Here is a 26,450-nt window from a genome sequence, read left to right as displayed (position 1 = left end):
CAGTCCAATTCAAGAAAACTTGATTCAAACCATTGCTGCTAAAATCAATTCTTTATTATGACAGCGCTGGATAATTCTTTAGACCTTCCAATACAGAGCTAGAAACTCTGGGGCAGGTCGAAAGAACAACTGCTTTGGTACAAAGGTAACACATTATATAGGTATTGGACAATTATGATACAAAAGGAATGGCAAACTATTAACCAATCATTATGTTTACCATACATTTAGCTTATTTGCATTAACCAATCAACTAAATCCTTTCCAGTGATTGACAACACGTATAGTCACATGATTTTCCCTTTTCTGGCCCCTGTACAACCTTTTTCCCCTCTGTGGTTTTCTTTAACCTCTGCTCAAAATCATTTTAATTCAATGAAGTAAAACCACAGAAATATAAAACTAATTCTCACAGACTACCTCTCAGAATATAAAATACACACCATACAGCAATCACACAATACATACACACAAAACATATATTTTCACTTTTGGAAAATAAAGTTATTTCTAATACTTCAGATTTAAACAAAGTCTAATACTTACAATCCTAATTAAAACACAATACACTTCACAAATAATTTCCCTACTTCATAGTTAAAATACAGTTGCTTATGGATTAAATATGAGTTTTGCCCCATTCTTACAAAGTGGTAAAGACTTAAGTTATTTCTACAATCCCCAACCACACAAAGGCCACTAATTGTCACACTTGATTGCTTCTTCCCAAGCTCGGGTCTACTTTAATTACAACCTCCCCCTTCTATCTCTGGACGAAAGGAATGTAAGCCCTCCTCACTAATAGCATTCCACACAGCAAATGGAAGATTATCAAAACAGTTACTTTCTCAGTTTTCTATAAACATAAGAAACCACCCTTATACAAAGGTCACACAACCATCACCTATGCCATCTCTTATCTCAACATAAATACATTTAAACAGCACAAACCAGATCACAGACTATTATCTAGCCTTGGTGCCCACGACCCAATATAGACAACCATGAATCCCCTTTATTGCACACCCGAGCTCAAAGATGTGCCATAAAGAAAGGACCCATGATGCCCATGTCCTGAGAAGAACCCCATCAATAACCTATACTCTAAACACCAAACTAAACCAAATACAACTTCTGACAGAGTTATAGCCGCTTCAAAGCAAACAAAGCTATGCCTATTTACATCAACATCTCCATGTAGCCATCTGTTCTCCTATATGTGTGTGTTCTTTATTTCTTTGTGGGAAAACCTCAGCTCCAAGTCCTTCTCTTGCAAAGTAACATGTTCCTCACACAGAAGTTATCATTTCAGCAATCTATTGTATAATATTTCCTCACTGACTCCACATCCCCTGTTTCAATGCCACCCCTTGCAAGGGACTGAATTTCATTCCTCACCAACAGGGCAACCCCACCCCCTCTGCCCACCTGTGTCTTTTCGATAGGAGGTATACCCCTGAATATTCAGTTCCCAGCCCTGGCCTTCTTGCAGCCATGTCTCAGTAATTCCCACAACATCATACTTGCCAGTTTCTAACTGAGCCTCAAGCTCGTCCACTTTATTCCTTTTTCTTCGCGCATTCATATACAGCACTTTGACCTCCGTATTCACTTCCCCCCTCGCAATTGGCCCTGACCTTACTTTGTTGTCCATTCTCGAGCTTTCCTTCCCATTAATTCGAGAATTGTTTGTAATTTTTCCTGTAGTCACTTCCCCTTCAACTCCATCTTTATACTACCAATTTGTCAATCCCTCCCCCCTACTATTTAGTTTAAACCCACATGTGTAGCCCTAGCAAACCTGCCTGCCAGAATGTCGGTCCACCTCCAGTTAAGGTGTGACCCGTCCCTTTTGTACAGGTCACCCCTACCCCAGAAGAGATCCCAGTGGTCTATAAATCTAAATCCTTGCTCCCTGCTCCAGCCCCTCAGCCACACATTCAGATCCCCTATCTCCATGTTCCTGTGCTCACTAGCACGAGGTACTGGAAGCAATCCAGAGATAACCACCCGAGAAGTCCGGCATTTCAGTCTTCTTCCCAACTCTCTGAAGTCATGTTGATTGATTGATTGATTATACCTTTAATAATCCTTTACAGGAAATTACAGTGCCACGACAGCTTCAAGACAGACATAACACCACACATTTCCTCAAATAGCTTCCATACTTAACGAGTTAAAATACAAGTTACAATACAATTAATGAAAAAAAGTGCAGTTATTTATGCGCATTATATAACCTTATAGCAGCTGGTAAACAAGACTTCCTATGTCTCTCAGTTTTGCACATTGGTGCAATCAGTCTCTGACTGAAGATGCTGCTCTTGATCACCTTCAGGGCATGGAGTGGGTGAGTGGGGTTGGTCATTATTGAACCCAGTTTGTTCAGAGTTCTGGCCTCTGCCACCTGCTGGACCGTTCGTTGCTCAGCCCCGACCACTGAGCCGGCCTTCCTGATCAGCTTGTCCAGTCTGTTTTTGTCCGCTATGCGGGCGCCATCTCCCCAACAGGCCACAGCAAAAAACAGAGCACTGGCCACCACTGAATGGTAGACACTGCACAGTAGGGGTTGGCAGATGTTAAATGACCTCAGCCTCCTTAAAAAATACAGTCGGCTTTGTCCCTTCCTGTACACCGCCTCCATATGACACTTCCAGTCCAGCTCACTGTCAAGCTGCACACCAAGGTACCTGTGGTTGGCGACCACCTCCACCTCAGTGCCCTTAATGGTGATTGGTGTTGGTTGAGTCCTCCTCCTCCCCCTCCTGAAGTCCACAACTATCTCCTTGGTTTTAGTGGTGTTAAGATGGAGGTTATTGTGTGCACTCCACTCCACAAAGTTACTTATTATGTCTCTATACTCCTCCTCATTGCCCCCTTTAATGAGGCCGACAACAGCTGTGTCATTCGAAAATTTCTGCAAAAAGCAGCTGTTGGTGTTATATTGGAGATCCGCTGTGTAGAAGGAAAACCTCCTTCCTCACCTGCCCGATGTCGTTTGTGCCTACGTGCACAACTACTGCCGGCTGTTCACCTTCTCTCTCTCGAGGATGTTCTGAATTCGGCTCGTGACATCCTGAACACTGGCACCAGGGAGGCAACAGACCATACTCGCATCTCGTCTGCCGCCACACACCTTGGTTCTTCCCGTATCCTCGGCGTGACTACCTCACTGTAGGTCCTGTCCAGGTAACTCTCGTTTTCCCGGTTGGCCCCGAGATCATCCAGCTGCTTCTCCAGTGCCCCAACACGGTCCTTTAGGAGCTGAAGCTGGAATCACTTGCCACAGTTGTAGCAGCCAGAGGCTCCATCCGTGTCCCTGGGCTCCCACATTCTGCAAGCCTCACACTGTCTCATCTGCCCCGACATGCGTTCATCGCGTTCCGTCCTCTCGAGCTTTATGCGTAGCCTCCTCGTCGAAGACTCACGAGCCGAAGACTCACACTTTACTCACTCGAGCCAAAGACTCACACTTTATTCACAAGGCACTTCCCTCACAAGGCTGCTCCCTCAGAGCTGTCTTGCTTATATTGACTGATAAATTGCCTAATTTACCAATTTACTAATTTACAAACCAAATTCCACAGTTTTAAACTGTTTTCCCCCCTCTGACTCACTTCTAACTCTCCTCCCACTCGGGCTAGAGCCAATCACTGCTTTGTCCTACTTATCTTTGCTGCTGTTTTTCAAAATCCACGGGAGCTCTAAGTTACTTAGTCCTACTTAGCCTTCTTGTACAGTATGGGGTCATCCTTTTTGAATGCCTCAGAACTGGGTGGCGCAACAGTAGAGTTGTTGCCTTCCAGCGCCAGAGACCTGGGTTTAATCCTGACTACGGGTGCTGTCCGTACTGACTTTGTATGTTCTTTCTGCAATCGTCGCGACAGGTTTGCAGTTTCATTTAGTTTCGGTATTAATTATAAATTGTCCCTAGTCTGTAGGATAGAGCTAGTGCACAGGGATCGTTGCTCAGCACGACTTGGTGGGTCAATGGGCCTGTTTCTGTGCTGTATCACTAAGCTAAACTAATCTGGACTTTAACAGAGAGTGAATCCTTGTTCATTCAAAGTTTCTGGTTAGGATGAACACTAAGAGAGGTTCACGTAAAGATCTGTGAGACTTGTAATGAGGGACTGCAGTTAGAATGATAAATTGGAGAAGCTAGGGCAGTTGTTTTATGAAGAGCAGCAGGGTGAGAGGAGCAAATATAATACACAATTTCTGTTGATGGAGCGGTTGAAGATCAGAGGTCACAGATGCAAAGTAAAGGTGAAGTGGATTGAGTGACAGAAAATATAATTTTTTGTCCTCTGTATGGTTGAATTCTGGGAAACGCTCTTACAGGTGTGGTGGAGGCAGGTTTCATTGGGACCTTCAAGAGGAAATTGGATAATATCCTATTATTGGCGGCACAGTGGCGTAGAAGTAGAGCTGCTGCCTTACAGCCCGGGTTCAATCTTGACTATGGGTGCTGTCTGTGGAGTTTGTAAGTTCTTGAGACCACCTATGATTTCTCCAGGTGCTCTGGTTTCCACCAACACTCCAACGGCGTACAGGTTTGTAGGTTAATTGGCATTGGTAAAAATAAGAGAGTTCGGTATCTCGATAAATGCAAGGAATCATGGGATTTGTCAAAGGTCATTCGGTATTAAAAAAAACGAACGCAGCGCTGTATAAACTGTGTATAAATTGTTCACTATTCTACCAAGGAATTAATCTAGAATTCTGTCAACTCAATAGCTTCCTTTCTTGTTCTGATGTTCACACACTACTTACACAGTCCCAGTTCTAGTTCAGTTCATTAATCTGCAATTATGAGATATTCAAAAAATTAAAGATTTTATTATTTTCAATTAATCCTTAATGTGTTTGCTACTGGAATAAGAAAATATTACTTGTGTTTGAAATGTTTTCTTATCTTTATTCATAATATGTGTAAAATATATTTAATCTGAGGCAGCAATCCACAGCAGCTGAAAGCAATAGTTTTAACTTTGGGAAAAACAACACCAAGAAAGAAAGCAAAAGGTGGAATATCCTGCTGCCAGTCCACCAGCTTCATTTAAGTCCCTAACCAATGTCTGCAGTGATCTCCGCTGAGAAGATAAATATTTGACTTGGATAAGGGCCAGTTTAGAAATGGGTTATGCAGTATGCCCAACCTCACCTCTCGAAGGAAAGGTTACAATAGCCTCAGTTTCCATGATAATAACATGTTTGAGGATGATAGGCATAAACTAAGCTTTTCTTTAAAATAATTGCACTTACCTTTGGTCTAATGGTGATTTTAGCTTACCATTTGTTTTCCCAATTTCTCAGGCTATCAAAAATACAGGTTCTACACCATAGTGAAGTTCTGGAAGCAATCAACTACACCTAATACAATACCACAAATCTAAAGGCTGCTACTGAACAGAAAAAAACACTGACGAAGAGAATATTAAGGCATTCTGCAAAAGCATAAACTTGGTCAGATTACATGGGAAAATGGCAACAGGCTAGATTACATGGGGAAAATGGCAACAGCACCGCATGGAATTGCAAGCATTCCCTTATCTTAAGTGCCACTACTTTTGGGATTACTTTTGAAGTCTTTACTAGCTGCTTTCCTACCTATTGGGGAGAAACAACTTAAAAACCTGCACCAAATAACAAAGTCATTTATATGTTTTTCATTGTCACGATCTCACTCATTCACCAAAGCACAAAGCAATAAAACCACCAAAATCATCGTAGTTTTGTACAAATGAACCATAAATACACCGTTAATAGTTTTGAAAGCAGTATTTTCTTACCTCGAAGAAGCAAAACTGGAAAATATGTATGAAACGCAGGTCCGTACACACACAGTAGCGCAGCTGGCGAACATGTTTATTCCGAATGACCCATGACCTGGGCGTGCACAGTTGTAATACCAAACTTGCTTATTGTAAATTGTTCTAAGTGTGTAGGTTAGTGCTAGTGTACGGGGTGATCGCTGGTCGGCGCAGACTCACTGTGCTGAAGGGCCTGTTTGCGCACTGTATCTCTAAAGTCTAAATCTGGATCAGTCTACCTCACATAAACCGCATGGGTCATGGGACACCAGAGGTAATTGTGCAAGAGTGGGAACTAAGTACTGCAATAAATGTATTTGTCTGAGAGATTAGCATAGAACTAAGCAAAATATGTCTAATTTATCTGACTAATATCTTGGAAGCATCAGTGAAAGTATAGTGTCAACATGCATGTAAAAGCTACGGACAAATTGTGAAGAACAGAGAGAGATATACTGCCAGTAACACAACTGGGTACAGTATTGTCAATAAAAGGAATTTCACAAATCACCCAGGATTCCAGTTGATGTAAAAGTGACTATTTTAATATAATTATGGACAATGGAAAACCAGCCATTCTTTGAAACATAAAGAACCACAGATCAAATTTTTTTCCTGAGATATGAGGTACTGTTTAGCATCATTTGGTAAGTGAACATTTAAGCTTCTGAATATCCATCAGATTTTGATTTTAATAAATAATATTAATCTCAAAAATCAGCAGAAAGTAGTACCAGCTGGCAAACTATAAAATCTTTTGTGGGATATCATAATTCATCTCTACAGACCGAGGTGTAAAGACAACCATCTACTCTTCTGCGACTGCTGATATATCTGGTAAGTCATAGAATAATTTCTATGCATTTTCCAAATATAATACATATTACTGTAAAGCTCATTGTCCATCATAACAAGCATGCAAGTGTAGGTCAAAACTATTGCAAATCCAACAATATGCCGATGTCTAATGTAAGTGATCTTTCCTCATCTACAATAATTTACTGCAGTAATTTAAATTTATTTGCAGTTTGCAAACCCATATTAAAATTAACATTTTTGTTTTCACAGATTCATCTCTGGGTCCACGTAAGCGTAACACCGTGTCCGAAAGTATGGAGGACACTTCTAACACCGATGTTGAAGTCTCCTTGCAGGTGATGATCAACTCTAGCACCAAAAGTTCAAATAGGAAGTCTGCCTACCCAGTAGTAAGGGAAACATGTCTTCAGTAGGTGAAATCACCACAGGCGATGGTTGGTTTGTTGAAAGCTGCTGGTTGCTTTTTTATATATCAACAGGATTCAAAACCACCTAAGTTTAAAACTTTTAAGGTAAATCATAAACAAAAAGTGAGAAGTCAATGCCAATCATAACATTTTGGAGCTTGAGGCAGCAAATCATGTGATTCAACCGTTCTGACAGTCTAAAAAGGATGTCAAAGTTGAACAGGCCTTGATTTCAACATTACTGAAATATAGAATGAAGGGAAGAGTATGTAGGACTGTAGTTGGGAGATTGGAGAGGAACAAAGTGCAAAGTTGTTATTTGAAAGGAAGAAATTAATAGTTGGACTGTTATTGCCTCTCAGAGCAAGCATTCTTTTCAGAAGAGGAAAGTAGTGGGAAAGAGTGCTGTATCATGTCCGAAATAATAACAGATAAATCCCTAATTCCTATCTATCATCCTATCTGCTATAGAAGGCTGTGGAGACCAAGTCAATTGATATTTTTTGGGCAGAGATAGATAGATTCTTGATTAGTACAGGTGTCGGGAGTTATGGGGAGAACGCAGAAGAATGGGGTTAGGAGGGAGAGATAGATTAGCCATGATTGAATGGTGGAGTAGACTTGATGGGCCGAATGGCCTAATTCTGCTCCTTTCACTTATGATATCTTGTGTCACATGTAGATAGGGTGGTCAAAAAGGTTTTTAGTACATTGGTCTTCATCGGTCAGGTGTTGAGTATAGAAATCAGGACATTATGTTACAGTTGTACAAGACGTTTTGAGGTTGCATTTCGAATACTGTGCTCGGTTTTGGTCACCCTGTTGTAGGAAGGGTGTCATTATGCTGGAAGGAGTGTGGAGAAGATTTACAAGAATGTTGTCAGGACTTGAAGGGCTGAGTTACAGGGAGAGGTTGGGCAGGCTGGGACTTTATTCCTTCGAGCACATGAGGCTGAGGTGAATAAAATCATGGGGGGAATAGATGGTGTGAATGCACCTAAGGTAGGGGAATCAATAACATGTTTGAGGTGAGAGGGGCAAGGTTTAATAGGAACCTAAGGGGTAACTTTCTCACTCAGAGGGTGTTGGGTATATGGAATAAGCTGCCACGGGAGGTGGTTGAGGCAGGTACAATAACAGCATTTTAAAGACACTTAGACGGGTACATGATAGGAAAGGTTTAGAGGAACATGTGCCAAAAGTGGGCAAATGGGACTAGCTTAGTTGGGGCATCTTGGTCGCCGTGGACGAGTTAGGCTGAAGGTTGTGTTACTGTGCTATATGACTCTGACTGTACTTCACAAGATGGTTATTTGTACTAAAGGGTTCACACATGGTAGTCAATTCGTACATGGCAAGCATTCACGAACAGCCAGGAAATTCAGGGAACGGTGATTAAGCAGATATAAACTGTAGTGAATGCTGGTTTCTGCCAAATTTTGCGAGTGAAAACGTGCGTTTTTTTTATAGCAGAATTGATTAACTTTTGGAAGTACCTGTACTAACAAGTTTCAAATTCCCGTACATAATACCACCATTTTGTTGCCTATTTGTGTCACAACTCATATCATGAGCATTTAAAAAATGCTGTATTCCCTTCAAAAATAAAGACAATGTATTTTTGTTGGTGTTTAGTTGACTTCTTCAAAATTAAAATTCTATGGATCGCATATTAAATAGAGAAATGTTACGTATGGAAATTGTTAACTTAATTATACGTGAATAAGGCGATTTATTTCAGTACAGCACACTTGCAACGATTTTATAACATGATTGAGATTATAAAGTTCATGCAACATGCTGCCTTTCATCTAGCTCTTTCCCTATGAACTCATGAAATGATACCCATGCTATTAATTGCTTCTTATTTACCAATTAGAAATGCATCTCTATTCCCAATTAGTCACACATGTTTTATGTATTGAATTACAATGAAACAGTAGTTCACTGGCACAGCGGTGAATAGTCACTGTTCTGACAATAAACACCAAAACTTGCATGATTAGGGTGACAGTTAAAAATGATTTTGCACTGATTTGTCCAGGTGAGCATTGACATTTTGCCGCTAGGATTTCTGGAGAAAAAGCAGAATTGATTTACCCGTTTCTGCTGCATTTGGTTCGGAACAAAAATTAATTTGTGCGGCTTCACCTATGTCGGATTGGAATGACAATATGTGTCAAAAAGTCATTAATATTACCAAAGTCCAATATGAATTGCATCTGAGCATAAATATCTTTGCCAGATCTAGTGTCACTTTTGAGTGAAATTGTATTACATGGCCCATTCTTAGTCATGTGTGTGACCAAAAATGTGAAAAATTATGGAATACATCTCTTCTAATTCTGAAAGCATTACAGGTATATTGTTTTGTACTGTATATATGATTCATATTTTTTTCAAAGTTTATCAAGTGAATTTATGTTATGCTGACAATGTTTGTTTAGGGTCAGGTCAAATATGACTGTTTTCACGTGTGTAACCTCACAAGGTAGCATTTTTTAATCTCAGTTTTATCTTACAAACTGAATTAAAAAAAACTAGAATGTTCGTATCTTTAGCAGACATGCATTATAGTTCTGTAGGTAGGAAAATAGCAATGGATAAGATTAATCTAATCCACAAATTCTTTAATGTATCACTTTATGTGATGCCATCTGGTGTGACATTTTGGTTCACTTTCCAAAGAATGGCCCACATATGGCTTCATTCACTAAGCACATGCTATCAGAATGTTGTAATGATAAGAAATTAATTCCTCTTCCTTTGGTGTGCAGAATTGGCTAAATGCAAAGATCATAGCAACTGTTTTATTGTAAAGTGTTTTGGATATGGTGAGACAGACACTCAGAATTCTCATCAAGTACATTGCATACATCAAAAACTATTGCACACATTTAGGTGTATTAAGGCCATCCTAAGCCTGAGCTATTATATATAAACCTGCTCTAGTGCATTTTATTTATTGTACAAAAGGCCTATAAATAAATATCAGGGTATGTAGACAAAAATGCTGGAGAAACTCAGCAGGTGAGGAAGCATCTATGGAGAGAAGGAATAGGCGACGTTTCAGGTCGAGACCCTTCTTCAGACTGATGTCGGGGAAAAAGAAAGGAAGAGGCGGAGACAGTAGGCTTGTGGGAGAGCTGGGGAGAGAAAGGAGGGAGAAAGCAAGGACTACCTGAAATTGGAGAAGTCAATGATCATACCGCTGGGGTATAAACTACCCAAGCGAAATATGAGGTGCTGTTCCTCCAATTTGCACTGGACCTCACTCTGCCAATGGAGGAGGCCCAGGACAGAAAGGAGAGATTCGGAATGGGAGGGGGAGTTGAAGTGCAAAAGTTAACCAACCGGGAGATCAGGTTGGTTATTGCGAACTGAGCGGAGGTGTTGGGCGAAGCGATCGCCAAACCTGTGCTTGGTCTCACCGATGAAGAGAAGTTGACACCTGGAACACCGGATGCAGTAGATGAGGTTGGCGGAGGTGCAGGTGAACCTCTGCCTCACCTAGAAAGACTGCTTGGGTCCTTGGATGGAGTCGAGGGAAGAGGTAGAGCGACAAATGTAGCATTTCCTGCAGTTGCAAGGGAAAGTACCAGGGGAGGGGGTGGTTTTGGATGGGAAGGGACAAATTGACCAGGGAGTTATGGAGGGAACGGTCTCTGCGGAAAGCAGAAAGGGGAGGAGATGGGAAGATGTGGCCAGTGGTGGGATCCCGTTGGAGGTGGTGAAAATGTCAGAGGATTATATGTTGTATGCGACGGCTGGTAGGGTGGAAGATGAGGACAAGAGGGACTCTGTCCTTGTTACGAGTGGGGGGGGATGGGGAGTGAGAGCTGAGCTACGGGATATAGAGGAGGCCCTGGTGAGAGCCTCATCTATAATAGAAGAGGGGAACCCCTGTTCCCTAAAAAATAATGACATCCCCAATGCCCTGGTTTGGAACACCTCATCCTAGAATTAAAATATTGAATGATTTTGCAGCGTGGAACTAAATTTGGAAGTGAATGAAACTTTACTTAAAGTAGTAAATGAGCGGTCTTGTCTTTACACCAGCTTCGCCCAACACCTCCGCTCAGTTCACATTAACCAACCTAATCACCCGGTGGCTCAGCACTTCAATTCCCCCTCCCATTCCAAATCCGACCTTTCTGCCCTGGGCCTCTTCCATGGCCAGAGTGAGTCCCACCGCAAATTGGAGGAGCAGCACCTCATATTTTGCTTTGGTAGTTTACACCCCAGCGGTATGAACATTGACTTCTCCAATTTCAGGTAGTCCTTGCTTTCTCCCTCCCTCCCCTCCCCTTCCCAGCTCTCCCACAGCCCACTATCTCCACCTCTTCCCGCCCCCCCCCCATCCCCACATCAGTCTGAAGGACGGTCTCGACCCGTAACATCGCCTATTCTTTCACTCCATAGATGCTGCCTCACCCACTGAGTTTCTCCAGCAATTTTGTCTGCCTTTGAGGTGTTTAGTGGTGAACCAGTGAAGATCTGGTGAAGGTATTCCCTCAGTGCTGTTGGGTAGAGGGTGTTCCATTCCATTTGCAAATGCTAAGCAGATTAAATTGTTCAATCCTGTATGCAGCAAGACCAATACGACATTCAGACAGGTAATTCCACTTCATTCCATTCCATTCCACATTCTACCAGACAATAACTATCTCCAATAAGAGAGGCACTGTGACATATCTGGTAACTGCTTTACAATGCCAGAGACCCGTGTTCAATTCTCATCTTGGGTACTGTCTGTGTGGTGCTTGCACGTTCTCCCTGTGATCGCGAGGGTTTCCTCCGGGTGCTCCAGTTTCCTCCCACATCCCCAAAACGTGCAGTTTTGAAAGTTAATTGACCCTGTAAATTGTCACTAGTGTAGGGAGAGGATGATAAAGTGGGATAACATTGAACAGATGGTCGGTGGCCGAAGGGCCTGTTCCCACGCTGTATCTCTAAACTAAACTAAACCAGACATTTGAATTGAAAAGAAATCTGAAACTAAATATTATGTTTTTAGGCTGTGTGCAAATTGAATAGCAGAACTAGCACGAGGGGCTAAATGCCTTTAATTCTCCTCCTATTTGTTGGATTTTTGAGGAACCTGTTTTTTTTTGTATGTTTACTGTCCTATATATTAAGGCAGCATCTATGACATTAGACGGATGGTTACATGAATAAGTTTATAAATTCCCAGCAGTGCTGTAATTAATTTTAAGCTGCACCATGTTACAAACTAGAGCAAAATGTGTTTTTGTACAGTCTACTGAATAATAGTTTTTGAATGTACATGCAGCAACATGCTCTCTCCACTGGATGGCACCCATAGTGTTCAGTGTCCCTGAGGGTTAGACAGCCGGAACACCAAATCTGCATCTTAACTGATTGAATTGAATTGAATTGAATCCTTTATTTGTCATTTTTGTATGTTGAATCTACAATTGTGTTTTTCTTCTATTTGCTTGATATCTAATTTTTTTTGTCAATGCTGTTAATTTTACTGCCTCTCATTATCCAACTGCTTTATATAAATGACTACACAAGGTAACTCAGCGGTTAAGGTAGCATCCCTGGAGAACATGGATAGGTGACGGAACCCTTCATACTCCAGCATTTTGTGTCTACCTTCTTCCGAAAAACAAACCCTGGTCCCGCAATGTTTTAAAACACACACAAAAAAATATTACGTTTGGTTGGGGGGCAGATATATTCAGCGTGATATTTACACCCACACTTCAAGAAAAAATTATTGTTGCAAACCAGTGGGATGGGTTTTTTTTAAACAAGAGAAAATACCGCGTAAACAGGAGTGAAACTCAACCTCTGCTGGGTTTGCAAGTTTCCAGAGTTAGGGAGGTGGCAGAGAGTGAGAAATTATTTTTAAAAACAGGCAACAAAAAATGTTTACAGCGAGCTAAGACACGGTCAGGCAGCTTGTTGTCTACTTACACTTCATGTCATGCTAAGATGGCTGTTGATGAACACAAATTTTTTTTCTTTTGCAGCATTCGGGTCCCCCCCTCCACCCGTCCGGGGAAATGAAAGTGTTCTTTTTTTATAATAAAGGAGGGAGGAGGGTGAAATCGCTCAGTAACTCAGCGGATCAGGCAGCATCTCTGGAGAGAAGGAATAGGTGATATTTCGGGTCGACTTTTTCGATAGATGTAACGGGTTATGGCAGCTATTGAAAAAGTCGACCTGAAATATCACCTATTATCTCCAGAGATGCTGCCTGATCCGCTGAGTTACTCCAGCCTTTTGTATCTGGCTTTGGTTTAAACCAGCATCTGCAGTTCCTCCCTGAACAAGGTATGTGCCGTTTTAACTGAACGCATAACTGAAGTCGGGTCGGGTCAAAGAAAGAGTCGGGTTAGTGAAATGGCGGTAATTACGCTCCGTTGCGTACTACACATCAGTCCATTGGATTTTGCAGGAGTGATCTATCTTGCTCCGCTCTAGGATCTTTGGCTTCCCTCAGTGCACATTCTTTCTTGGACCCTAAGCCCCTATATCTCTTAAGTACAGATCAGCCAGCCTTTCTGATGCAATTAATTTTCTTCTCCTCTCTAAGTACAGTTTCTTCCTCTTCTCGGACCCAATTCTGTGCCATTCCCTATGAGTTATTTTAAGCACTACATTTCAATTCATGTTCTTTATTCTAACTAAAACATTCTGTATTACTAGAATGTTGCCTGGGTTTTTTACTAGAATGTTGCCTGGGTTTCAGCAACTAAGTTACAGAGAAAGGTTGAACAAGTTAGGGCTTTATTCTTTGGAGCGCAGAAGGTTAAGGGGGGACTTGATAGAGGTCTTTAAAATGATGAGAGGGATAGACAGAGTTGACGTGGATAAGCTTTTCCCACTGAGAGTAGGGAAGATTCAAACAAGGGGACATGACTTGAGAATTAAGGGACAGAAGTTTAGGGGTAACATGAGGGGGAACTTCTTTACTCAGAGAGTGGTGGCTGTGTGAAATGAGCTTCCAGTGAAGGTGGTGGAGGCAGGTTCGTTTTTATCATTTAAAAATAAATTGGATAGTTATATGGACGGGAAAGGAATGGAGGGTTATGGTCTGAGCGCAGGTATATGGGACTAGGGGAGAATACGTGTTCGGCACGGACTAGAAGGGTCGAGATGGCCTGTTTCCGTGCTGTAATTGTTATATGGTTATATGGTATATCTTTAGGATATTAAAATGTGTTTATGTCTCTTGTTCTGACATGACTTAGTTGTTCAATTTATTTGGCACTCAATAAATGCAGTCATGATTTTGTTTGACCAAATTCTATGGGCTGGAGACAGACCCGTGCTAGAGAAACCTGATGTCTCCATGATAAGCTCAAAAGTTATAGGAGCAGAATTAAGCCATTTGGCCCATCAAGTCTGTAGTGGCCATTTGGCTTATTTTGTGTGTCATTAATTATGGCATTTGTCTTGCAATTTTAGTCTGCCCGTAATTATGTGGGTGGGATTTATTACATAGTCAGAGGCGTGTTTGCTGCTGGGTTTCTTGCGCAGAAGCTTAGTTTTGGTTTAGTTTTAGAGCTACATGGCAGAAGGAACACCCTTCGACCATGTGGAGTTTTGCCGAGACACGAGGAGTTTTCTAACGTTTAAAAGCGATATGCTGGAGTTTGACGAAGATTAAAGTGTACGAGTCAGAGAAGAAGGTCGGATGAATATCTTAGGTACACAAAAATGCTGGAGAAACTCAGCGGGTGCAGCAGCATCTATGGAGGGAAGGAAATAAGTGACGTTTCGGGCCGAAACCCTTCTTCAGACTGAATATCTTATTGTTTTTCATCAACAATAACAAAGCTATTAATCAAAAGACTGTGTTATGAAGATTTATCTGTTGAGAAGCTCTGAAAGTCTCACGGAGAGCTTGCATGCGTATTACGACATTCTCCTAAAGCCATGTAGTCTCTTATGTGGCTAGAGGGAGTAATCACTTGAATGATATAAATATCTGCCGCTACAAAGTCTACTCCGCCATTCAATCATGGCTGATCTATCTTTCCCTCTCAACCCCATTTTCCTGCCTTCTCCCCATAACCCCATAATCAAGACCCCTGACACCTGGACTAATCTGCTATTGGCTGATTTATTGTGGAGAGAGCTGAAGCTGCTTGAGATCATTAGATTGGACATGTTTCTTATGATTAATTCAGGATTGAAGAAGAGTGGAACTCTTTTTCATGATTCGTCTATGTCATGTTATGATGTGTTTTGATTTACAGGGGAGAATGGTAATGTTGAAATACTGATATAAATATATTTCAATATTGAACATCTAACCTTTATGCTTAATAATGTTGGTGAGTGTTGTAAATATCTTAATTCAATAAGAATATTGTAAAATGTTTTTAGCCTCATGATAATTTGTCCTGATGACTTGTTACTTTCTAAATAATAGCTTCACAATTTCACTTACAACGTTGTTGCATTAACTTGCACTTCCTTCTGATGTAAGGGTGTCTTACATGATTTTCATCCACAGCTTCAGTTTCAGTGTTTGGCCTACATGAAGTTATGATAATCCTATATGTGAAGATGAAAAAAGAAATGGTAGATGCTGGAAACTGTTTTTAAAAATATCTTGGTACATGGAAAGCATCAGTGAAGAGAGCTAATATTTCTGACGTGATTTTCATCCGAATTCTTGTGTGTTCTACAGAACTTTTTTTAAAGTGTCTGGGTCTAGACCTGAAACACTGTCTGCCCATTCCCTCTGCAGATGCTGCCTGACCCATTGAGTTCCTTCAGAACTTTGTTTTTTGCTCAAGATTCCAACATCTGCAGATCCTTGTGTCTACATTTTTATAGAACACTTGATCTAAATTTCTTTGGTAAAATTGATTAAAACCATAAATCAACATCAATGGCTAATTATCTTGCATTCCTATTGATTGCATTCCAGTTGTATAATTTCTCAGTTGCTATAACATCCTATTTATACATGTTATCGCATGTTATGCAATGCTTTTGCGATTGTATTAAGTAAACAATATATTTTTGCAAAATTAACATGGTTATTAGACAAGTTGAATGTGACTTTTATTAGCCATGACAGAAAAATATTTGAGACTGCCTTTTTCGTCTAGTTTCGGGTTATTTTAATGTTAACCAGAATGTATATTGATAAACAGTAAAATAACTTTATATTTTAATGCCTGCTATCATCATTAAGCATTCCTTTTTTCTAAGTAGTGTAACTGAATGTATATTGGTATCCCGTGTCATACTGTATATCATGGTGACGTAGAAAAAGGGAACTGCAGATGCTGGTTTACAAAATGCCAGAGTAATGCAAGGAGTCAGGCAGCATCCCGAGGAAACATGGATAGGTGATGTTTCAGATCGGGACCCTTCTTCAGGGTGAAGTAGGGTCCCGACCCTAAACGTTACCTATTCATGTTCCTTAGGAATGCTGCCTGACCCACTGAGTTACTTCAGCACTTTGTGTCAGCGTGGTGGCGATGTCCATATTGGGAACGTGAGACAGGGATTCATTTGCGTCAGACGTGCTGTTTCGGTGTTGTGATTGCTATTCTAGGTACAGCCAAGAAATTCCCTATATCCTGTATCTGTCCACTGGACAGCATGATTGTAATCATGTATAGTGTTTTCACTGACTGGTTAGCACGCAACAAAAACATCAACACATAACATCAATAAACTAAGCTAAACATTTTGAGAGATGATGTCAAGAAAAAGAAAATAATTTTGTTCCCTTAGGTAATCCATAAAATTAGCCTGAATTTTCAAATGTGAGGGAGGGTGAATTGCATTTGGCGCCAACCATTAAGTTTTGATATAAACGGGTTACCGGTGAACCAGCGAAAACATGATATTTTCAAGTCAGTTAATGGAATTAATTGTTGGAACTGTCACCGTTTTATCCCCTGGACAAAAAGGGCTGATTTATTGTGCACAATGCATAAAAATGAACTGGAAATGAAACAGGAAATATAAACACTGTTTTGACCATTTTGTTCCTCATTCATTTGATAACTGTTTATAAATTGCCTGCTTTGAAGATCAATTTAATTTCAAAGGGATTATTTTTGTTTTATGAGCAGTTAGTTGGAATTCCCAGGACCATGGACTCTCCTAATTCCACCAACCACCACAGCGATCAACAGGCACCAACGGAAAACATCAGCCGCAGTGAAGACGAGCAGAGGCGGCAGCTGGAGCGTTTGAGCCGAGAGGAGGCGTACTATCAGTTCATCAACGACCTGAGCGAAGAGGACTACCGGCTAATGAGAGACAGCAATTTACTTGGCACTCCTGGTAAGATCAAGCATAGACAAATTCCCCCTGATTGTGGTGGATCTTAATTTTGTTTAGTTTAGAGATACAGTGAGTCTGTGCCAACCAGTGATCCTCACAGACTAACACTATCCTACACACATTCGGGACAATTTACTATTTTACCAACGTAATTAACCTACAAATCTGTACGTCTTTGCAGTGTGGGAGTAAACCTACGCAGTCACAACTTGGTCGAAAACGTACAAACTCCGTATAGACAGGACCCATTGTCAAGATCGAACCCGGGTCGTGTACCAATCAAGAATCTGTCAATCTCACCCTAAAAATATCCAGTGACGTGGCCTCCACGATCTTCTGTGGCAGTGAATTCCACAGATTCACCACACCCGACTAAAGACATTTCTTCTCCTCTCATTTCCAAAGGAACATCCTTTTATTTTCAGGCTATGGCCTCTGTTTATAGACTCTCCCACTGGTGGAAACAACTTCACATCCACTCATTCCATTCAATATTCGGTAGCTATTCAAATTTCCTGCCTTCCTTTAATAATATTACCTGTTATTTTTCTAAGCTCTGGGTATGGACCAAATCTGTTTAACCTTTCCCTGCAAGACAACCCTTCATTCCAGGACTCAACCCAGTGAATCTTCTGAATACAAATGTATGCCTTCGTAAATTTGGAGACAGCTACAGGTAGTTCTGCTGTGACACATGTTTCATAGCGTGATTGATGAATTAGGGAGCACTATTTCAATAGTATTTTTTTGTCACATGAATCGAGATACAGTAAAATTCATTTTTGTATTCATTGCAAGTAATTACTCCATTGAGGTAACATAGAAAATAGGTGCAGGAGTAGGCCATTCGGCCCTTCGAGCCAGCACCGCCATTCAATATAATCATGGCTGATCATCCAAAATCAGTGCCGCGTTTCTGCTTTTTCCCCAAATCCCTTGATTCCTTTAGCCCTAAGCTAAATCTAACTCTCTCTTGAAAACATCCAGTGAATTGGCCTCCGCGGTCTTCTGTGGCAGAGAATTCCACAGATTTATAACTCTCTCTGGGTGAAAACGTTTTTCCTCATCTCAGTCCTAAATGGCCTACCACTTATTCTTAAACCATGACCCCTGGTTCTGGACTCCCCCAACATTAGGAACATTTTTCCTGCATCTTACCAGTCCAATCCCTTAAGAATTGTATATGTTTCTATAAGGTACCCTCTCATCCTTCAAAATTCCAGTGAATACTAGCCCAGTCGACCCATTCTTTCATCATGTGTCAGTCCCACCATTCCGAGAACTAACCTGGTGACCCAACGCTGCACTCCCTCAATAGCAAGAATGTCGTTCTTCAAATTAGGGGACCAAAACTGCACACAATGCTCCAGGTGTGGTCTCACCAGGGCCCTGTACAACTATGAAGGCCAACATGCCATTTGCTTTCTTCACGGCTTGCTGTACCTGCATGCTTGCTTTCAGTGACTGATGCACAAGGACACCCAGTTTGATGATAGCTCAGGACCGCTGTGGTTGGTGATAGGATAGTTCAGTTGCCTGGTGACTACTGATGACTACTGAGAAGAAACTGTCCCTGAATCTGGAGGTGTACGTTTTCACACTTCTCTACCTCTTGCCTGATGGGAGAGGGAAGAAAATTAAGCAGATTCATGTGGGAATGTACTTTATGTAAAACACCAATTGTTTGACATTTATTAATACCCAATGTTTGAGAAATCAGTGCAAATATCTTGGCTGATCGAAAATAAATTCATGTCAATATACATTTGTAAATTTACAAACATTGAAAATGCAGTTTCTTGAATAATGTCGAAAAGTAACGATTTTATTTTGAACTTCTATATTATGTCAATTTCGATGTAAGTGCACCATATTAGGTATGACTTGTTCTGTTTACCCCATTTCAGGTGAAATTACAGCAGAGGAACTGCAGCAGCGGCTGAATGGAGCTAAAGATCAATTAACGACACAAAGCAGCCTTGGAAGTAATGAGCAGAGTACTGAGAATCAAGGCAAGTGTTGAATCTGGGGTTTGATGTTTTAGTTGTGACCTTAAAATGTTTTACCAGTTACAGTGTTGGAAGGTAAAGTTTGAGAATTGTATCTTCAGTTTGTGAGCTTTACTTGAGGAAAATCAGGCCTTCACATTTTTGTAGGAGGTGTGTATATTTGTAAATTAACAACAGAGACTTCTGTCAAAAAAACTTAAGATTTTCAACTTTATCTTAAGATAACTAGCAATTTCTCATATCAAATTGAGGAGAATATCTTGAGGAAAATTAATCCCATATTATTCTATTCCCAGATTTTCCAATCTTTTATCAGTTTTCCTAAATGATCCTTCAACAACAATTTTTTTATTTTTATTTAAGGCTTTAGTGTGTGGACCTTATAAAATACTTTTTACTCTTTGGTTGTAACGCATGGTGTTTATTAGGATGTATGATGAGCGTTAGACAGCACTGGGCCAGTACTCGCTGGAGTTTAGAAGGATGAGGAGAGGGACCTTGTTAAAACTTACCAAATAGAGAAAGGCCTGGATGGAGAGGATGTGTCCATTCGTGGGAGAGTCTAGGACCAGAGGACACAGCCTCAATAAAAGGACCTTTAGAAAGGAGATGAGGATGAATTTATTTTGCCAGAGGATGGTGAATCTGTGCAATTCATTGCCACTGACGCTTGTAGAGGACAACATATTGGGTGTTTTTAAAGTGGAGATTGACAGGTTCTTGATTAGTAAGGGTGTCAAAGGTTATGGGGACAAGACAGGAGAATGGGGAGAGAGGGAAAGATAGATCAGCCATGATTGAATAGCGGAGTACACTGGATGGACCAAATGGCCTAATTCTGCTCCTCTGATGACTACTCACAAGGAAATCTTGCATACAGCAATCATCTTGCGAACGATATGAGTAGTTAACTCAATTTTATACAAAATATTTCTTACGGCTCATTTGAGAGCTTGGAATTGGTGGGTTAATGTTGCTTGTGTTGTTACATTTTTCTCCTCTCTTGGAAGAGGATAGGAGAATGCAACATTCATTCTCCAAATTTAGCTCCCACGCACCTCCTATTATATTTAAATTGCATATGTGTCCTACAGTGACATCAATAATTTGCCTCTAATGGAAGGCCCCGGCTACGAATAAATCCCTTTTGCTTTGTCAGCGTTTACTATTAAAATTGATATGAAATAGTTTAATAGTTTTAATTTCTGTAAGTCATGCGCTTTTTTAAATTTTAGTTTGTCCATGAATGCAATCTATGGGTTTAAATTATTGCAAAGAAATTTGCATTAGTATAATTGCATTGTGCAATTCATGAGGTGCAAACCTCTGTTGTAGGTTAACTGTGTTTGTGGAAACGAGGAACTGCAGTTGCTATTTACGCAAAAAGACACAGTGCTGGAGTTACTCTGCGAGTCAGGCAGCATCTCTGGAGAACAAGGATAGGTTACATTTCAGGTCATGACCTTTCTTTATGAAATGTCACCTATCCATGTATTCCAGAGATGCTGCCTGATCCGCAGAGTTACACCAGCACTTTGTATCTTTAACTGTATATGATTTTGTTTTTCAGCATGACAGCGCATGACATCCAGAGTTTTTGTTTATATCTCTTTTAAATTTTAATTGATTGGAAGATACAGAACACTCCCTTCAGCCCACCAAGTCCACACCAACCAAGTCCACACCAACCAAGTCCTCACCTGTTCTCACAAATTATATATTATCGCACTGTCACATCCACTCCCTACACACTAGGGATAATTTATAATGGTCAATTAACCTACAAACCCGCATGTCTTTGGGATATTGGAGCACCCAGAGGAAATCCTCATGGTCGCAGGGAGAACATGCAAACTCCATGCAGACAGGTCATGAGGTCAGGATCGAACCTGGGTCTTTGCCACTGTGAGGCAGCAGCTCTTTCAACTGTAATTGTGTCATCCCAAGTGAGCCTCATCCTGGGTTTTTGTTTAGGTATATATCTTTTGAAATGTAATTTGTGTTTTATAGGATGTGATTCCATTCTTAACTGAAAGATTTTAGTGGATGGGATAGGTTTAGAGGGATATCAGTCAAATGCAGGCTGGTGGGACTAGTGTAGATGAGGTACCTTGTTGGGCATGGGCAAGCTGGGATGAAGGGCCTGTTCCTATGCTGAATGACTGAGCCTAGATTTTTGACGAATTGACATTTTTTCCCCTCCATCCATCTTTTTATAGGCTCTGACTTGCCAGGAGAAAGCTCCAATAGTGATTCCCTGCTGGAGTGGCTGAACACATTTCGACGCACAGGAAATGCCACGCGCAGTGGACAAAGTGGGAACCAGACGTGGAGAGCGGTGAGTCGGACCAACCCCAACAGCGGTGAATTCCGCTTCAGCCTCGAAATCAACATCAATCACGAACACGAAGCGGTCAGTGGTCAGTCCATGGATACGTCCACACTGGAAGGTACAACGAATAGGAACTTGGAAAATGCTCAGCAACAAAGTGCGTCTCGTGTTTCAAGTCGTACCAGAAGTCGAACTCGAGCCCACATCCAACCAGCCATTGCGCGGACCAGTTCTGCCAGTAATTTCGGAGCTGCGGTTAGAGTTGAGGAAGTAGAAAGCGTGGAAGTTACTCCACCTGTGGTCCAAAGGAATATGAGGAGCAGAACTATTGAGATCACAACCGGTAGGCAAAGGTCCAGGAGACAGAGTGCTAATCAGCAAGCAGCTTTGAGCGTGGTTGGGGAGCGGAGAACAAGTAGGCGCAGAGCAGAATGGCAGAACGTTAGAACAATACATGAAGAGGAGCAACATGATCGCATTGCACTTGAGGACTTGGAGAGGCACGCCATAGAAACCGCGATAAATGAGAATGACTTTCAGGGACGACTGGAACAGCACAGATCCTATAGGAATTTGCAGAACAGGCGCAGCCGATCGCCCTTACGTAGAGAAAGCACCGCTGTAAATCCTTCAGATCCAACTGCATCTCGGCGAGATAACTACGTGGATCGGAGACAGAGTACCAGGAGGCAACGGGGGACTGTAGACCAATCCACGATGACCACGGAAGAAATGCAGGCTGCCAGTGGGAGTACCACGGTCCCACCGGCAGGTGGAGGCTTGCTGAGACAGGAGGCCGTGGATGAAAGGGAGCGAATTCATTCCAGCGGATTGTCTTCGGCCGTTCGAAGACATCCCACCATTATGTTGGATCTTCAGGTTAGAAGGATACGTCCTGGAGAAAATCGAGATCGTGACAGCATCGCTAACAGAACTCGATCCCGAGTCCGAATGGCAGAAAACACAGTGACTTTTGAAAGTGACAGTGGCGGTTTCCGGAGAACCATCTCAAGATCAGAACTTGCGGGTATTAGAACTTATGTTAGCACCATTCGTATACCTCTGCGTAGGATATCTGAGACTGGGCTTGGAGAGCCATCGTCAATAGCCTTGAGGTCAATACTTCGTCAGATTATGACAGGATTTGGTGAGCTGAGCTCCCTCATGGAGAACGATTCAGATTCTGAACTTAACCAAAGAGTTCAGCCGAACCTATCCGACAGCTTTGATTCTGCAAACCTGCAGTCCAACCCAAATCTAAACCTCTCTCATTCAAGGAATGAATCAGCCGACAGATTAACTGGAAACCAGTCGGCGAGGGTTCAGGGCCAAGAAAACCTGCAGAACGATAACTTTGACCGCGCTGCTGAAAGCATGGAGACGAGACAAATTCGAGATACGAACAGTTTGGTAGAAAACGGTACCCTGCCAATATTACGGCTTGCTCATTTCTTTTTGCTGAATGACGACGATGAGGAAGAGAGGCAGAGGGGTCTAACCAAAGAACAAATTGACAATCTTATGACTCGGAATTACGGAAGTATTAGTGCAGAGAATGAATTCAGTAAAACCTGCAGCGTGTGTATTAACGATTATGCAGTTGGAAACAAGCTCAGACGCCTGCCTTGTGCACACGAGTTTCATATTCATTGCATTGATCGCTGGCTTTCAGAAAACTCCACCTGTCCAATTTGTCGACAGCCAATCTTGGCATCCAGTAATTGATCGAGGAGAGCTTTACTTGGGCTGCTTGTTCATTTTGGAAATTTCTAAGCACTAGAAACCGGACTTATGGGAATTTGTAAAACAAAGGTTATAGATTATATTATAGAACCATTAAATACATTCTTATTGCTTCTTGCTGAAGCTTTATTTTTTTAGATTTTTTTTGTTGAGCTGAGCACTTTTGTCATTGGAATGAATGGAGCTGAAGGAAGTGAGCCAACCTGAAGTATATTATTGAACATTAATCATATACGTAGTACATTGTATTGTAGATGCAATTATGATTTATGGTGTGCTCTTTTTGTTACAAGATAACAGCGCAGACTAACAAAACAATTGTCATTCAGTCTGACTAATGGTATAATGTATCTGGCGAGCAGAATTAAATTGCTCATAATCTTTGAATATGATAAATAAAATAAAACTTTACACACTGAAAATAAGCTTGGTGTTCTGCAAATAAAAAACAATGCAAACATTTGCAAGGGAATGAACTAATTTTCCCACAAAATTTCAATGAAATCTTTTGATGGTGGCCTTAAACTTTGGATTGGGAAGCAATAATCCTTGTGTACTTCAGATGTTGTGTGTGTCTATGAACGCGAAAAGATTGTGAACCATATTTTCCTCCACCTACCCATCCCTCACTAAATCAATTTCTTTAGTACACTATTGACATCAGCTTTGCAAATATATTAACTCTCATTGGCTTTGATAAAAATATTTTTCTTTGTCATGTCAAAGATTCTTATGTTTCCCAATTTATTTAATCTAAATTTATCTGGTCAACGTACCATCCACAGCTTTGAGATTGAATTAAGTTTATTGACAAGTGTACTGAGGTGAAAAGCTTTTGTTGTGAGCAAACCTGTCATCTTCATGGTAATTGAAAGTTTCGTTTTCGCCTCCATGGGTTTAGAATGGCAATATGTTCCACAAAGTTCCCTTTGCAACATAAACAGCATCATGAATGAGAACTTCCCATGACTGGTTATATCTTCTTTGAGGTTTGAGGGAATAGTAAGTAGATTTGTTTAGTTTATTATTGTTGTATGTATCGTGGTGCAGTGAAAAGTTTTTTTGTTGTGTGCTATCAGCGGAAAGACAATACATGATTAACATCAAGCCACCCATAGTGTACACACACAGGATCAAGGGAATCAGTCTGAAGAAGGGTTTCGGCCCGAAATGTTGCCTATTTCCTTCGCTCCATAGATGCTGCTGCACCCGCTGAGTTTCTCCAGCACTTTTGTCTACCTTCAATTTTCCAGCATCTGCAGTTCCTTCTTAAACATCAAGGGAATATCGTTGTGTGCAAGGTAAAGTCCGATTAAAGGTAATCCAAGGGTGTGGTAAATGGTGGGACAGGACCGCTCTCTAGTTAGCAATAGGATGGTTCAGTTGCCTGATAACAATTGGGAAGAAACTGTCCCTGAATCTGCAGGTATTATGCCCCTGTCCCACTTAGGAAACCTGAACGGAAACCTCTGGAGACTTTGAGCCCCACCCAAGATTTCCGTGCGGTTCCCGATGGTTTTTGTCAGTTTCCCTACATGCTTCCACTACCTGCAACCTCCGGGAACCGCACGGAAACCTTGGGTGGGGCGCAAAGTCTCCAGAGGTTTCCGTTCAGGTTTCCTAAGTGGGACAGGGGCATTTAGTTTTCATACTGCTGTATCTCTTGTCTGATGGAACAGGGAAAACGAGGATGTGACTAGGATAAAACTCGTCCTTGATTATGTTGGTAGCTTTCCAGAAGCTTGAAAAACTATATCCTCCATCAGAAATAAGGAAGTTGAGAACTTAATGTACATAATCTTGCGATAGTTAAACTTATAGCGATTATGTGTCCAAAGGATTTTGGGGGCAAAGATGTTGGTATTTTTAGAAACAATGTGAACATCAAATTAGTCTAGAGAAAAAAAGAACTGCAGATGCTGGTTTTCCAGAAAAAGACGCAAAGTGCTGGAGTAATAGTGGACTAGGCGGCGTCTCAGGAGGACATGGATTGGTGACATTTTGGGTCGGGACCATTCTTCAGACTGATTATAGTAGTGGGGGGGAAGAGCGTAGCCAGGTAAGCGATAGGCAAATACGGGTGAAGGGGGGTTTGATTAGCAGGTGGTTGGACAGGGCCAGAGATAAAAGACAAAAGGCTGTGAGATTAGAAAAGAGATGTGAAGCTAGAGGAAGAGATATAAGGGGAGGAGGATGAGATTCAGGAAGGGCTCAGGGAAGTGTGGGGGGTGGGGGGGGGGGGGGGGGAGTGGTTGTTTGTTGGTCAGTTACCTAAAATTGAAGACTTCAATGTTCATACCATTGGGTTGTCACCTTCCCAAGTGGAGTATGAGGTTTCCTCCAGTTTGCATGTGACCTAACTGGCAATGGAAGAGTTCCAGGACAGTAAGGTTAGTATGATTGATCTCCCATTTTTTATCTCTCAGATTACTGCTCTAATACCCTGGGAATGTTTCCAGACCTGGTGCTGGATAGTTTATCTACAAAGAGGTGAATTAAGTGGATGAATTCCATAATAATGGAATAGTATTAGTATCAAAATAGAATTGGTAGAAACCTTTGTTTTTAAAAGCCATCTGGTTACATTAGTTTAGGGATACAGTGTGGAAACAGGCCTTTCGGCCCACCAAGTCCATGCCGACCAGCGAATACCCGTACACTGGTTCAATCCTACACTCTGGGGACAATTTACGAAAGCCAATTAATCTACAAACCTGTATGTCTTTGGAATGTAAGAAACCAGAGCACCCAGAGAAAGCCCATATGTTCACAGGGAGAACATACAAAGCATGCAGACAACATCCGTAGTCAGGAGCGAACCTGGGTCTCTGGCGCAGTAAGGCAGCGACTCTACCGCTGCGACACTTGTTCTCTCTTTTAGCTATTGTGTGGTTATTTATGTCTTTATTTCATAAACTGGTAGTCTCCTTTATTATGTAATTTAGAGTTGTGTCACGGACACGAGGCCAAAAAGCCAATAGGCCTGTTTCCTAATGCCCCTGTCCCACTTAGGAAACCTGAACGGAAACCT

General features: G+C 41.4%; 1 protein-coding gene across 10 annotated transcripts in view; it reads left to right on the top strand.

Moving 5' to 3' along the window:
- The window catches only part of rnf6 (ring finger protein 6), a 34,985-nt gene extending 11,144 nt beyond the window's left edge, over positions 1 to 23,841 (top strand). For 2 of the 10 annotated variants that reach the window (XM_033022793.1, XM_033022794.1), the window contains 4 exons: positions 6,885 to 6,970; positions 17,122 to 17,335; positions 19,243 to 19,347; positions 21,564 to 23,841. In XM_033022793.1, coding sequence (XP_032878684.1) covers positions 6,929 to 6,970; positions 17,122 to 17,335; positions 19,243 to 19,347; positions 21,564 to 23,401 — 2,199 coding nt within the window. In that variant the 5' untranslated portion in view covers positions 6,885 to 6,928 and the 3' untranslated portion in view covers positions 23,402 to 23,841. The other 8 variants (XM_033022789.1, XM_033022792.1, XM_033022796.1 and 5 more) reach the window with 6 other exon arrangements.
- The last annotated feature ends 2,609 nt before the right edge of the window (positions 23,842 to 26,450 follow it).

Source organism: Amblyraja radiata, chromosome 6 (genome assembly GCF_010909765.2).
Source record: "Amblyraja radiata isolate CabotCenter1 chromosome 6, sAmbRad1.1.pri, whole genome shotgun sequence".
Lineage (NCBI taxonomy): Eukaryota > Metazoa > Chordata > Chondrichthyes > Rajiformes > Rajidae > Amblyraja > Amblyraja radiata.
Note: the sequence above shows the minus strand (reverse complement) of the source record. Positions and strands in the feature narration are given on the sequence as shown.